Raw genomic sequence first — 13,548 nt, forward strand, 5'->3', positions numbered from 1 at the left:
CAGCCAGAGTTAAAGCTGAGATACGACAAATGCCAAGCACCCAAAAAATGAAGTTACACTAGAGATGGTGCTACCTTCAAGTTCACCAGCTTTTGCTGTCTTTCAGGAAGCTTGTGGATACTTAAAAGCTCTATGCATATATTCTTCAGGTATTGATCTACAAAAGGCATCTTAGACTAGGAAAGCATATGAGGATGTGATGCAGAATTTACATCTCCACAGGGTTCTCTTCATCCCTCCCTCTACTAAAAGTTTTCTTGACTTTGTTTTATTATTATTAAAACTCACAAAGTAAATCGCAAGCAGATGAAAAACAACTCTGCAGAGAGCACTGTAAGGAAATAATTCAACTACTTATACATGGAAACTGCTTAGACACATGGAAAAAGCTGTTCAGTTAAACACAATCTTTGGACTGGTTAGAGCACTTACTTTCCATAATTGCTGGTGAAAGCTTGAAGTTGGTTATAAAGTTAATACATAGAATCATAGAATGGTTTGGGTTGGAAAGGACCTTAAGACCATCCAGCTCCAATCTCCTGCCATGGGCAGGGAATGCCTCATCCTAGGCCATGTTGCCCAAGAGTCCATCCAACCTGGCCTTGAACACTGCCAGGATGAAGCATTTACCACTTCTTTGGGCACCCTGTGCCAGTGCCTCAGCACCCTCACAGTAAAGAACTTCCTCCTTATCTCCAACCTGAACTTCCCCCCTCAGTTTGAACCCATTACCCCTTGTCCTATCACTACAGTCCCTAAAGAAGAGTTCCTCTCCAGCATCCTTGTAGCCCTCTTCAGATACTGGAAGCTGCTATTATGTTTCAGATCATCTATTTTAAGGATCTGCAATAGTGTGGATAGGCAGAAAATACCTGGCTTTCTGTAACTGCATTTAGGACCTTAACAATTAAGTTATCGTACTCTGACCACTGCTATTTCTTATCCATTATAGTAAATACTTAAAAGCTGGGGGGAAGGTGCTGTATTCTTTCAGTTCTACACAAACTGCTTTTCTTACAGTGTGAAACTACAAGAACCAGTACTCGAGCATTATTACCATGAATCATTAAAGCAAATGTAAACTGATCCAGTTGCCAAGTTTTAAAGACAGACAAGCACCTGAAACAAGTCTGCTTACCAACAGCTTCCTTCAGGCCTGTGGGTTTAGGAAGAGTCCAGCTTTTTGCAGATGGAGCCTTTTCAGCATACGCAAAACAAGAGCTACCAATAAACCCCAAGGACTGGATTGGTTTAGCTCAGTAAGTCTGAATTAACTGATGAGAAGTTTGCAAAGAACTCGCTACCTTTGTCCTCCAAACTATGAGTGCAGACAAGAGTCTACAATGAAAGCACAGGATGGCCAGAACCACTTCCAGGCACCTTCTGCTTGTAGAATAATACACTGCAAATAATTTGTGCTCCTTTGTCATTAAAATGGTGAACTAAACCCCTAGATTTAACTCTGAGCATTCTGATTTTAGCTGCTTTCCAGCAAGAACTGCTCCATTAAGATGGAATTAAGAATTACGAACACTGTATTCCACTTCTAACGCTGTCTGAAGCAAGGGGTTTAAAGTAAGTAGTTGAACCTATCAATTCTAAAGCTTTCTGGATGGCAAACAACACTGACCTTCAAGTACTAACAACATTTTACAGCCAACCAGTGCATGTTAATGACTGAAAAGCCAAAAACCTGAAACTTTTTAAAGGAAAATTAAGAGAATACAAAAGATTAACCAATGCTGGTGTTAAATCTCCTCTTTTAACCACAGCTGTGCTGCCATTGCTTGCATGGATCCTCACAGGCAGGATTTGGTACTGCTAGATTTAAAGAGTAACTAACTCAAACTAGAAGTTAACAAACAGATCAAGCTGTGCCATCATCTGCACCAACAAAATGCCACAGAAAGCCTGAACCCACAAAATGAAGCAAAGCAGCTTAAAAATGATCACGAATTCAAGCTTTACTTTGCAAGTGCAGATCTCCTCGTTCCTCAAGCTGTCCCTGTGATTGCAGTGTGGTCCAGCAACCCCTTCTCTCACTGGGAACAAAGGGACTTTATGGTCTGCCCGTTTTGCTGCTTTCTTCTCCAGGAAGTGAAAACTGCAAACAAGTCCAATTCTTCCTTTACAAAGGAATTTGGAAGGAAAAATCCACCCTGGCTTGGAGCAGGCTGCAAAGAAGTCAGACTGATACTTAGTTCCCTGAATAATAACATGCAATTTTCAGTACCCATGATGCAAAACGCCTCTTGTACCACTCAAACTGATGCTTTTGGACAAAGCTACTCATCAAGTTAATTGCTAGATAAGAAATCAGAGCCTTCAAAACTCAGCCCCAGTGTTAAACACTGGATGCAGGAAGTAAAAAGATGGAATTATGGAACTAAGACTTTTTTTTAACTGCAAAACGGAACAGATAATGCAAAGTGAAGTGGGAGCAAAAGGTAAAAACTTGAACACAGCTTTATCAGAGTCAAACCTCTCTTCCATAATCCTGTGAATGAAAGGATGCTTTGCTAAGGCAAGGAAAACCTGGAATATCTCTTCATCCTGTACCAAGAAGCAACACGAGCACGGTAAAGAGCCCACAGTACTCTGCTAGAGATGGAAAAAAGCCCACTGAGTGCGTAGGCATGTTTCCTTGCTTCACTGTACAGCCAAGGAACATTAAACAACAAGCACTATATATAACATAGTGGGCCCTGACCAGACATAAGCACCTTGTCCTGGCATTAAGAGCTGAGTAGGAGGGTCAGAAAGGGTTTAATATCTCCAAAGAATGAGTTACCACTAGTGGTTAAAACATTCCTTAACTGCTCTTCATCTTTGCTTGACACTGAACACAAAGCTGGATTTGCTATCCCTGCTGGCCTGGAGTGAAGGAAATGGAAGGACCAAATAAGAAAGCAAGAAAATCGCATACACAAAACAGATCTCTGATGGCATCACTTCAAGATGAGAGCAAGCTTCACATGCTCTCATCAACTCCATGGCAAGATAGCCCCACTGCAGGAACACAGAAGCCCCACCAAGGATTTCTGCCCCATCCCTGACAGTGTTCAAGGCCAGGTTGGACACAGGGGCTTGAAGCAAGCTGCTCCAGTGGAAGGTGTCCCTGCCCGTAGCAGGGTGTTGGAACTGGATGAGCTTTAAGGTCCCTTCCAACCCAAACCAGTCTTGGATACTACAATTCTACTGTGAAAGAGAAGAGATGGTTGTACATGTTCTGTTCTCCTTCACACCCTTAGTTGGAAGGTAGAGATTAGAGATAAAGCCAGAACATGTGCATGTGGAACAAATTAAAGCTGAAAACATGGGGTACTGACAAATAAGAAGCATGAGAGACACAGCTGCAATGGTTTAATCAAGATTTGGCGTAATTTCATAGTAAATCATCACCAACAACTCTGAGAACACAGAGTTTATCTCCCAAGGCTAGAAAATGACTAAACCAGCTGAATTCAGCAATGATTTGTGTGCTGGAATTCCCTCTGTGATAAAGATGCACAGCTGCAGATCCATCTTCATGTTAGACATACACTGAAGTCAACAAACTTCCCAGAATCCTTCTTTCAACACTATTCATACTCTGTGGAACCTCTAGCACAGATCAGCTCCACTGATCAGACCACTATGAAGCTGAACCAGGAACCCTGGAATCCCAAGGTGTGTTCCAAAGCCCTAGGTCTACCAGGTTTATCATTCTCCCATGAAGATGATTCCGAAAGGACTTACTTGTATTCTGTAGTGTTTGAAGGTTTTCTAGTGCCAGGGATCTCTTCTCCATTCTTCACCCAATAACTGGCAGAAAGGGGGCTGGGACTTGTTGTGAGGTTACACTGCAATGTGACAGCCGGACCATACACATGAATGACTACATCCTCGCTGGCGTTGATCCTGGGCTCTGAAACAAAGGACATGTTAAATAGCCACAAAGCCTCCCTGGCAACTGTGCCACACTACTCTAAAATCCAAAAGGGGAAGTTGGGAAGGGAAAAAGACTACACAAGGAACGTAAGTGCACTAATTTGGGAGACAGCAAGAAAGTCACAATAGAACTTGGTGAAGGCAACACCTTATGGATCAGCACTCCTACATGGGAAAGAGAGAATTATTTCGATTAATACTCAACATCACTACAGATTCCTGTGTAACACCATTAGTCAATGGTTTATTTCAACACTACTGACCATGACATGGAAAAACACATGTCCTGTGACCACACATAAGAGACCAGCCAGGCCTTTGGAAGTAACTTCTTTCTGGCTGTAAGCTGGTTCCTCTACTTTGAGATTTAAAAATAAACCCATTTTCTATAGAGAAGTTAAAGAGTCTTCTGAATAATATTTCTGGACTTCCTCCTGCAAAAAGGCTCATGTCCACGTATGGAAAATATCCTGCGAACACGAGATATTTCAAATGGCCCAACTCTGCTGATGTCCAAAATCTGAGTGTGAATAAGGCATGAGTCTGATGAAGAATGGCTGAAAGCAGCCCTTAAAAACAAGAATATACACCATATTAAAATCAGAGTCTGGAACCATTTCATGTCTAAAGTCACCTTAAACATTTATGAAGAACATAAAGCAAACGCGAGCCTCATTGCACAAGCAGACCACAGGCATTGTATACTGTGACAGCTACAACAGGCACTGAAGCCAGGCTGTGTCACATTACCCGGGAACATCAAACTCACCTTTTTGGGGGGAAAGCCTTTCAAAAGTGATAATACTGGCATGAAAGCACTGTCCTTACATTTATTTGATAACCACATTCTCTTCAGATTGTGAGAATAGCTATTGTCCTCGAGCAAATAAGGGATGAGATTTTAGGATAGTCAAGTTTCTTCCCAAACTTGGAAAAAAAAAAAGACCTTTATATTGAAGGTCTCGTGTCAAATTTTCTGTGAATCCCAGAAACCTAACCCAGGATGACAGAGCTCAAAGGAAATGTAGTATTGCTATCAGCCTTCCAGAAATATCTAAGTTTAGTAGCAGCTATGGTTCAGCTTGAGCTAAAGGCCACTGCTATAGCAGCATCTACCATGGCAGTGCTGCTGTGTGTCCTCTCCTTTGATGCATCTCATTACTTCCAAGGGTGAAATGAATTCCAAAGAGATAGCTGTTACCTGCTGCTCATTTCACCCACCATGCTCCCATGGTGCTGGTTGGGTGAGGAAGTCAGTCAAGGATGACTTTTTGTCACTTCTGCAAGTCAGCAAAGGGCTTTTTAATGCTGTACATTTAGTTGTGCCTCCTGGTAACATATTTGGGATACAAATTTAGTCACAGCCGTGCAGCCTTTTGGATATTCATCTGCAAAGTGCTTGGAACACCAGTTATGAAACAGAATGAGGGGAAGTGGAAAATACCACTATGGCATTTTTCAACATAAAACATTCATTTAGCCAATAGTCCAGTACTAGACTATTGCCCAGGGAGGCAGGGAATAAAAATATTCACCTACTAATAACCTGACAAAGGCATTCCAGTTCTGTGCATCTTTTCCCCCTTTTTCAGCTACACAGCTTCTTTTCACATCTATTTAAAACTAGGGCTATCATTTCAGTGCAGAAAAACTGTCAAGTACTGGAGCAATGGAGGGGGTTTGACACTGCTATTATCATGTACTCTCAACTGTGTTTCTCCTTCATTTTCCCCATACTTGGGTCCTATGGGGTACAAAATGAATGTTTTTTCTTGGATGCTCAAGGCAGGGTCTCCAAGCCTGTAGCCTGCAAAATAAGTGCTGTGGTTTCCTTTTAGGAGGAGGTTCCTGGCAGGACAGCACCACATCCAGCGAGTGCTGTTGGAACAGATGCTGATGCTGTCTGTGCTGGGCTGAGCCACAACCTGAAGCAGTGATCAGACTGCAGTGATCCTGGAAACAGTAAGCACACATGCTCCCAATCGGAGAGCATTGCACAAATGCCAGCACCAGGAAAAAGGTACCAAGAAAATATGGACCTAGTCCCTGTATAAGCTGGAAAGTAAGACTTAATCCAGAAGGGTTTTGACAGTGGTTATCTGCTTTCATGTTCTATTGACAGTGGACTCTTTGGCTTCAACACCAGTGAACCAGAATCCCAGAGTAGTCTGGGTTGAAGGGACCTTAAAGCCCATCCAGTTCCAACCCCCGCCACGGGCAGGAACACCTTCCACTGGAGCAGCTTGCTCCAAGCCCCTATGTCCAACCTGGCCTTGAACACTGCCAGGGATGGGGCAGCCACAGCTTCTCTGGGCACCCTGTGCCAGCACCTCAGCACCCTCACAGGGAAGAGCTTCTGCCTAAGAGCTCATCTCAGTCTCTCCTGTTCTGGCAGGTTAAAGCCATTCCCCTTGGCCTGTCCCTACAGGCCTTATGAAAATACAAAGAACCCTACAAAAACCATACAAAACAGAAAAGAACATACAAAAAAACCCTGTCTGGATCTCTTACCTACATCTCTGCTAAGCTGCAATGTCCAGACAACGCTTAGCGCTCTCAAGCCTGCTTTGCTGGAATTGGCTGGGGCTTTGTGTGTCTGACTTGCAGCTTTTTAACTTTTAGGTGAAGAAAACTCAAGGCAACTGCAATCTCATTTACATCTTTTACCTGAATTTATGGTATCCTGATTGACCTAAATAAACAAGCAATTGGGAAGTTGTAGTCTCATTTATTTATAGGAGACAAACTGCAAATGGAATACTACTGGAACAGTGACATCCAAAGAACATCCACTTGAAAAAGCAAAATGCTGAAGAGTCTTACACAGACCACTCAAGCTGCCCATTTTACGTGAGATCAGGTTTTCAAGTTAAAAACCCCAAACCAAAACAACCATCAGCAAGTGAAATTCTTCATCTAAATGAGGAATGAGAGAGAAGCCAGATGCTTGATTTTGGGGCTAACTTTTAAAAATCAAGTTGCACTTGAACTCTCTGCATTCAAATGCTGGTATTTGAGACAAGCTGTGATGGAAAGGATAGTGCTCTTTTGATACATCTGACGTTCCGTTTCAGTGATGCCATGTGAAGTCAGCAGCAAATTGGCCATTAGCTGGAAACTCCAATATGTTTAATCAGAAATTCCCATTTCAATGACAAATCGTGTTCATACACACAATAGCACAGCTGAGACATTTTGGACAACTTCAGATGGTCTCCACCTTCCAGGGACAGCTTGGAAGCCTGTTTTCCCTCCCATTATTGCCATTTCCAGCATGGTGTTGCAGGAGTTTGATGTGGGTGTGTTTCCCAAGCAGAAGCTGGTCAGATCTCTCATACACAGTGTTACAGAGTTAAAGAGTTAAAGTAATTGGTTCAAATACAAGAGTAAAACACAAAGCAGCAGAATTACCCTGGGCATAAGGCACTTGGCAATGAAGTCACGACACACACTTCAGAATTAGCACCAGATGCAACAAGACGATATTAACTGGGGAGTAAATGAAAGGTTAAACTTCAATCCCTGGAGCAGGTTAGTATCAGTGGCCTGAGAGAGGAAAAACCCACTTTCCATATGGAGACATCTTCACAGTAATTCAATCCCAAATGGTGACTTTTCATATGAAAAGGATTTTCTCCCTCAGTAGGTTACTAACACTGGCTGGTCACAAAGAGGGGAGCACAGGACACCAGACTTGTCACGCCCCAGAGGAACTAAAAGTCTTACAGGGGCAGAGGGGATGTCCAGGAAACAATACTTCCTAGAAGACAAAGCTTTCAGCTTTGTCTTAAGGTTGTATCATTTCCTACAATTACATAGCCCTTGCTGTTGTAGGTCATGCAAGTAATCTACACATCCAAGTCCTTTGGGACCTCAAAGGGCAAAGGAGGAACCAAGCAGTAGGACTGAAAGCGGAGTGGGTTTGAACTGAATGACTTAATGCCACTTAAATCCACCAGGCAGTCCACATCATTGGGTTTCCTCTCAATTTTTCCACAGATATCCATGTTGTTTCTATTTCCCAGAGGGAAGATCTCTGATCCAAGCAGCACTGACTGCAGCACCACTTCTAAAAAGAAGGAGTTTTGGGTTGATATTTAAAGGTGTTCCAAAACCTGAGACATAATTACAGAGTTTGGCATCTTTGTGCCCAGACAAGTCTCAAAAGTGGTACTCATAGAAAAGGTTTATTTAGGCACAGAGTGCAAGAACAACATGAAGCCTACACTCCACTCTTTGCCACCGCAGGGCATTGAGAAAGCACAGAGAAAGCAAGTTCTCCTGTACCCCCATGCTCATGTTGCACATTTAATTCACTCCGCCTATAACTCTTGAGACATTTGCTTCCTCTTGTTAGCAAAGGCATGAGTTTTACATCTCACACAAAATGAAACAGGGCTCTTCCTTACTACCTCTGCAATATAAATGTCCAAGCTCATCTGGGACTGCTTTAAAAGTGAGCTGAATACAGGAGAGTCGTCTAACAATAAAGAACAAAAAAACAAGTGTGGGTCAACTATATTCTCCGCTTTTGAAAGCTTTTTCTCCTGCCCAAAGCTGCCTTCTCAGATGAAAATCATTAGCTAAATATTATTAGTTCAACACTGGGGAGGAAGATATTCCCCACACACACGCTTCCTTTCATAGGCTGGGTTAAAAATAGCTGCATCAGGTTCAGTGCCACTACATCAGTTCAGTGCTGCTGCATCAGGATCAGTGCTGCTGCATCAGGATCAGTGCTGCTGCATCAGAGAAGCCACCAGGAACATGCTGCAATTCAGAAAGGAGAAGAAACACCATGACTTCATGGAAAAATCACATATAACTGAAAGGGAAAGAGTTGTACAGCAGAATATATGCAACAGAAACCATGTGAGAAGGCATTCAGAGAGAATCCCAAGACAACAGAAGAAAAATGAAATGGCTAGACCTGGGAAGAACACAATCAAATATGAAGGCACTCATGGAGAAGCCAGTGTTAGGGTGACTGGAAACCTACTATAACACTAAAGGGGGAGGGAAGAAACACAGATTTAACACTGGGTTTATTTTCACACAGAAGCTCTGAAACTAATCCACAGATTTTTCCCAAGTCCTTTGATCCTAAGGAGAAGAGACACAGAGGGCAGACAACGGCAGCACTACAGGTGGAGCGGCAGTCTTGGGTTCAGAACAACAGCACGAGGAAGCAGAGGGTTGGATGGGGGTGACAGGAGGGTGAAGGTCACTAGACTGCCTCTAGATACTACAGTGCCACTACTGTAGGGTGCCGGACTCACTCTGAAGGACGCTTATAGTAGCCTGGGCTCGAATCCACGTTATGGAGGGATTTTGCCTCAAGTCATTCCTCCTGGGATCGTTGCTGGCCCTGCACTCGTAAGTCCCAGAGTCTTCCAAGGTAAGGCGGGTTATCCTCAGCACACTCACCCCATTCGCCCCGTAGGCGGTGTTAATGGTGACACGGCGCTTCCGAGCGCCATCCCACAGCTGTTTGAAAGACTCAGCCCGGTTGACTTCAGCATACCACCACTGGATCTCTGGAGTGGGGTTCCCAACCACATCACAGTACAGTTCAAAGGCGTCCCCCGTGAGTTTAGTTTCTGACATGGGCGACTTGACAAACCCAGCTAGAGGGAGGGGCAGCAGAAACGCAGTGACAGAGCGGTAGAAAACAAAAGAGCTCATAAAGAACAAAGCAATGGGGTGCAGAAAACAAAGAGTTAGAGGAGACATTAGCATCTACAGTAACACAACTTGCATAGGAAAAGCGCAACACTGGGCACTGGTGGATGGAGATAGTCTGGAACAGCTCACTCCCATTGGGAGGCAGCACACTCCCATTTGGAGCATGGCTTCATGGCAGGATGTGCTTCTCCAGCCACGCTGCAGGATCCATCTGTGTCAGTTGCACTTGCAACACACACCAGCTCGGAGGTACCTCCAAGCCCTAGAGCAGGCTGATGGGTTTTCATCCCTCTTTCAGTTGTGTGGACTTTGTAACTGGCAAGAGCTGAGTGTTCATGGCCAGATGGCTTTTCTTTGAAGGGATTTCTTGCTTCCTATGACCCATCTACAGGGGGGGAAAGGGTAAAACTTTCATCTTCTGCCCTTGCACAGCTCATGACTCTGAACCCTGCTTTGACCTTTCTTGCCATCTACTTTGGACTTCCAATGGAGGGAATTCCCCACCATCCAAGTGACCTACTTCCTGAAGTAGCTGGACCACCACAGCTCCAGAAGCCTCACAACCTGCTAAGGTAAAGTGCTATATACACACACAGGCCAAAATACCCTTTTGATAGCTGGGAAACCAACAGCATCAAAGGAACTTCAACAGAGCACATGATTTTTGTCTTCTGAAACAAGATGCTGAGCTGACATTAATGATCAGGCCAAAATATCTTTATTATGGCATGGAACCCTTCAATACTTACCAGCTTTGCAGCTGTGTTAAGAGCACAGACATCCTAAATTGTCCTTTAATCCTATTTTCCAAGGTATCTATTGAAAACAGTGCTGCCTTAAAGCTAGACTCTTCCCCCAGCAGCCCCCCCCTGAAACTACAGGATTAGGATACAGCTGGCCAGACAGATTATGCACCGAACCTGTCATATACTGCTGTGCTCCCTTCAGCAAGCAGGGTTAGAGTGCCACACAGCTGATAAACCTCTGATTGTGTCATCCCTCTCCTCCAATTCGTGGCTTATTTCCAGGGAGAGGATTGACAGTTTAATGGCTATTAGAACACAGAAAGGTTAACGCCTTGGTAAGATTTCTGATGTGCACTCATTAAATAGCATTCCCCTTCCCATTGCGTGGCCACACTCGTGAAACATTTGCACATTGACAACTACATGGGAAGTCTGCACCATAGATGGATCTCTAAAGAATAATCTGGGCAAGAAAACAAGGCCAAGAGTCCCTAGAGTACACACACAGCCTGTTCCTTGCCAGCACAGTCCTGTTTGAAGAGCAACTGTGCTGTAGCTGCAAGGAACAGCTACAAGAACACTCAAAAAATAGCAAGTATTAACCTCAGGAATTGTTTCAATTACAACCTCATTTGACAAGGATGCTCCAGCCTCACACTCCAGCACTAGAGGAGGTAAGCTCTGTGATCAAATATTACAGCAAATAATCCAGTGCTGCAGGGAGAGAGAGGAAAAGCCATTGCACTACAAGTGCCTCTAATTACTCGTGGTAGTAAACTGCTCTAAGACCACTGTTGTGGCTTCTTGAGGTTAACAAGGATCACACTGTTTTCACACTGCTGTTTGAGGTAACACAGCAGCCTGGGTTATGATCTTGCTCTGCTGGACTGTCCCCATTTCAAGGGATGCTGAAAGAGGAAGACTGTATTCCCACAGAGGCACAAATCAGAGAGGCTGACATCTACCTCAACATGGTTTACTAGACACAACAGGCTGAAGAAGCAGCATAGGACACAGACTATCTTCTTTCCAAATCTTAGTGCTTTTTCCCTCCTATACCAAAGCCTTTTTCTCTTACCTTCCACCATAATACTGAGATGAGCCAAAGAAATGACAGCACTTCAGGGAAGATGCTCAAGAAGGGATCCACCTTCAACAGGTTCATCATCACAAAGATGCATCATGAAATACATTCCTGAAGTCAAAGGCCAAATTATGCCAAATCCTAATTCAATCCTATTTCTCCAGCTGTCCTGGCTGCTAAGCAACCACTTCCTCAAGAATACCTCCTTGCCTAGCCTTTGCAGAGGGGTTAAAAGGCTGTAACTGCATATTTTAACATAATATGAGCTGCACTCCTGCTGGGGCTACACAATAGACATATGTGGCATGAGAGAGTGATAGAAGTCCTGTAAATCCTCTTACCAAAAGCAGTCTCAGTAATTTGACTAAAACAAACTGTCAAAAGCTTTCAGGGTTGAATCTGGTTCTGTATTCACTAAGCTGTTAAAAGTACTATAACTTCTGCACAAAGCCTAAAAATAATCTAAAAAGATTAAAATGGACCACTGCAGCAACAGGCCCCTTTAGTAAATATTGCCCAGGTTGAAGTTTTAAACCTACATTTCCATCCGTTTCAAATCCTCTTGAAAAACAACATCTCAGACGATGATATATATTAATGCAGCGCTCAGTCTTCATCTGAGGAACCCTCTTATCAGCACACATAAAGATGGCAAAGAAAACACACAAATTTGATTTCAAACAATCATAGAGTTGTTTGGGTTGTAAAGGACCTTAAGCTCATCCAGTTTCAACTCCCTGCCATAGGCAGGGGCACCTCACACTAGACCATGGTGCTCACGTAGTGGCACTCCCCACCCTAGCAAGAGGTAAAAGTGTTCTTCAAAAAAGGTATTCCAGGCTACAGTAAAATCCTGGATGGACAGATGGGAATGAAGGCAGTAGAAAAGCCTCCATATACAAGTTAATAAACACTTTGCATTACAAAGGGCTGGGGTTAATGTTCTGTATTTCAGTCACTCAGAACACCAAAGGCAAGACATCAAACAGCATCAGTAAGCGGAGGCGATGCTTGCAGCTACTGTACATCTGCCAGAGGGCCATTTCCCAGTAAGATCTCTAGCTAGGAGCTGCAAAAGAGCTGAAACCTGCCAGTTCCAAGCAGGCATGTTTCTGAGGAAGGGAGGAATAAACAGGGGAAAAAAGGCTACATATTACAGGGAATGCTCCCTGGAACGCCACAGGAGCCTGGGAAGTAAAGTGCTCCTGCCTTTTTGGCAATTGTCAGTGATTTCCATTATTGTTCAAAACCAGACAGAAAATGACACTCTCCAGATTTCATTGCTTACATAAGAGGCTTTCAGAGCCCAATAGTTTCCTTACTTGGTCTTCTCCAAGCACAGTACTGCTGCCTTGTTATTATCCTGTGCTGGTCTAGAGACAGGAGCACCAAGGGAACAAATACATAGCAAAACACAAACAGATCAAGCCAAGGGGTCAAGGTTTTGTTAAAGTTATTATACTGTAGCCATTTCAAACTGAAAACCTGCTCTGATTTGTGATTTACAGCTGATTCCCAAAATGTAACATGTAGGAAGAACCATTGTCCATGTACGAGTGTCAGCCCTTTACACAAGAGCAGAGTGAAACTGCAGCCAACACTGGAAAGATCAAAAAGGTCAGGGCTCTTGAGAAAGCAGAGGAAGGAGGCAATAAGCCACAGATCATACCTTAAGATCACATAGAAAGAAGAAGCAGAATAGCCCAAATCTGCAGTGAACCCTTAATGTCAAATACAATAGGAATAAACACCTTCAAGTGCTTACAAGAAAACTGTATTGTAAATGTTCATTCTAACAGCAGCTGTATTTACTGCATTATAGTCATGAATGAGTTACTCTGTTATGCAGTAAGTTCTCATTCAAAGGTGTTTGAAGGGGAGGGTTGTTCAGGTTTGGGATATCTTTAAAGCCAGTGTCTATCATGCATAAAGAACAAGGGAAAATCTGTTGTCAAATATCTCTCCCAGGGGCTTGGCAGGTTTTTATGATACATCACAATGGAAGAAGTATAACACACTGTGGTCCAAGGTGCAGCTACTCAAGTACACCATTATCTTTGCAACTAATTATAACATGTCATTATTCATTGAAGGTTATCTGCA

The 13,548-nt window shown here is 43.4% G+C and overlaps 1 protein-coding gene across 1 annotated transcript in view; it reads right to left on the reverse strand.

Moving 5' to 3' along the window:
• The window catches only part of NPTN (neuroplastin), a 32,106-nt gene extending 22,491 nt beyond the window's left edge, over positions 1-9,615 (reverse strand). The window contains exons 1-2 of the mRNA XM_031045963.2: positions 9,210-9,615; positions 3,739-3,907 (exon numbers count right to left, since the gene is read on the reverse strand). Coding sequence (XP_030901823.2) covers positions 3,739-3,907; positions 9,210-9,615 — 575 coding nt within the window. The remainder of the gene's footprint in view (positions 1-3,738; positions 3,908-9,209) is intronic.
• Positions 9,616-13,548: the final 3,933 nt, after the last annotated feature.

The sequence above is a fragment of the Melopsittacus undulatus genome, chromosome 9 (assembly GCF_012275295.1).
Source record: "Melopsittacus undulatus isolate bMelUnd1 chromosome 9, bMelUnd1.mat.Z, whole genome shotgun sequence".
NCBI classification, from domain to species: Eukaryota; Metazoa; Chordata; class Aves; order Psittaciformes; family Psittaculidae; genus Melopsittacus; species Melopsittacus undulatus.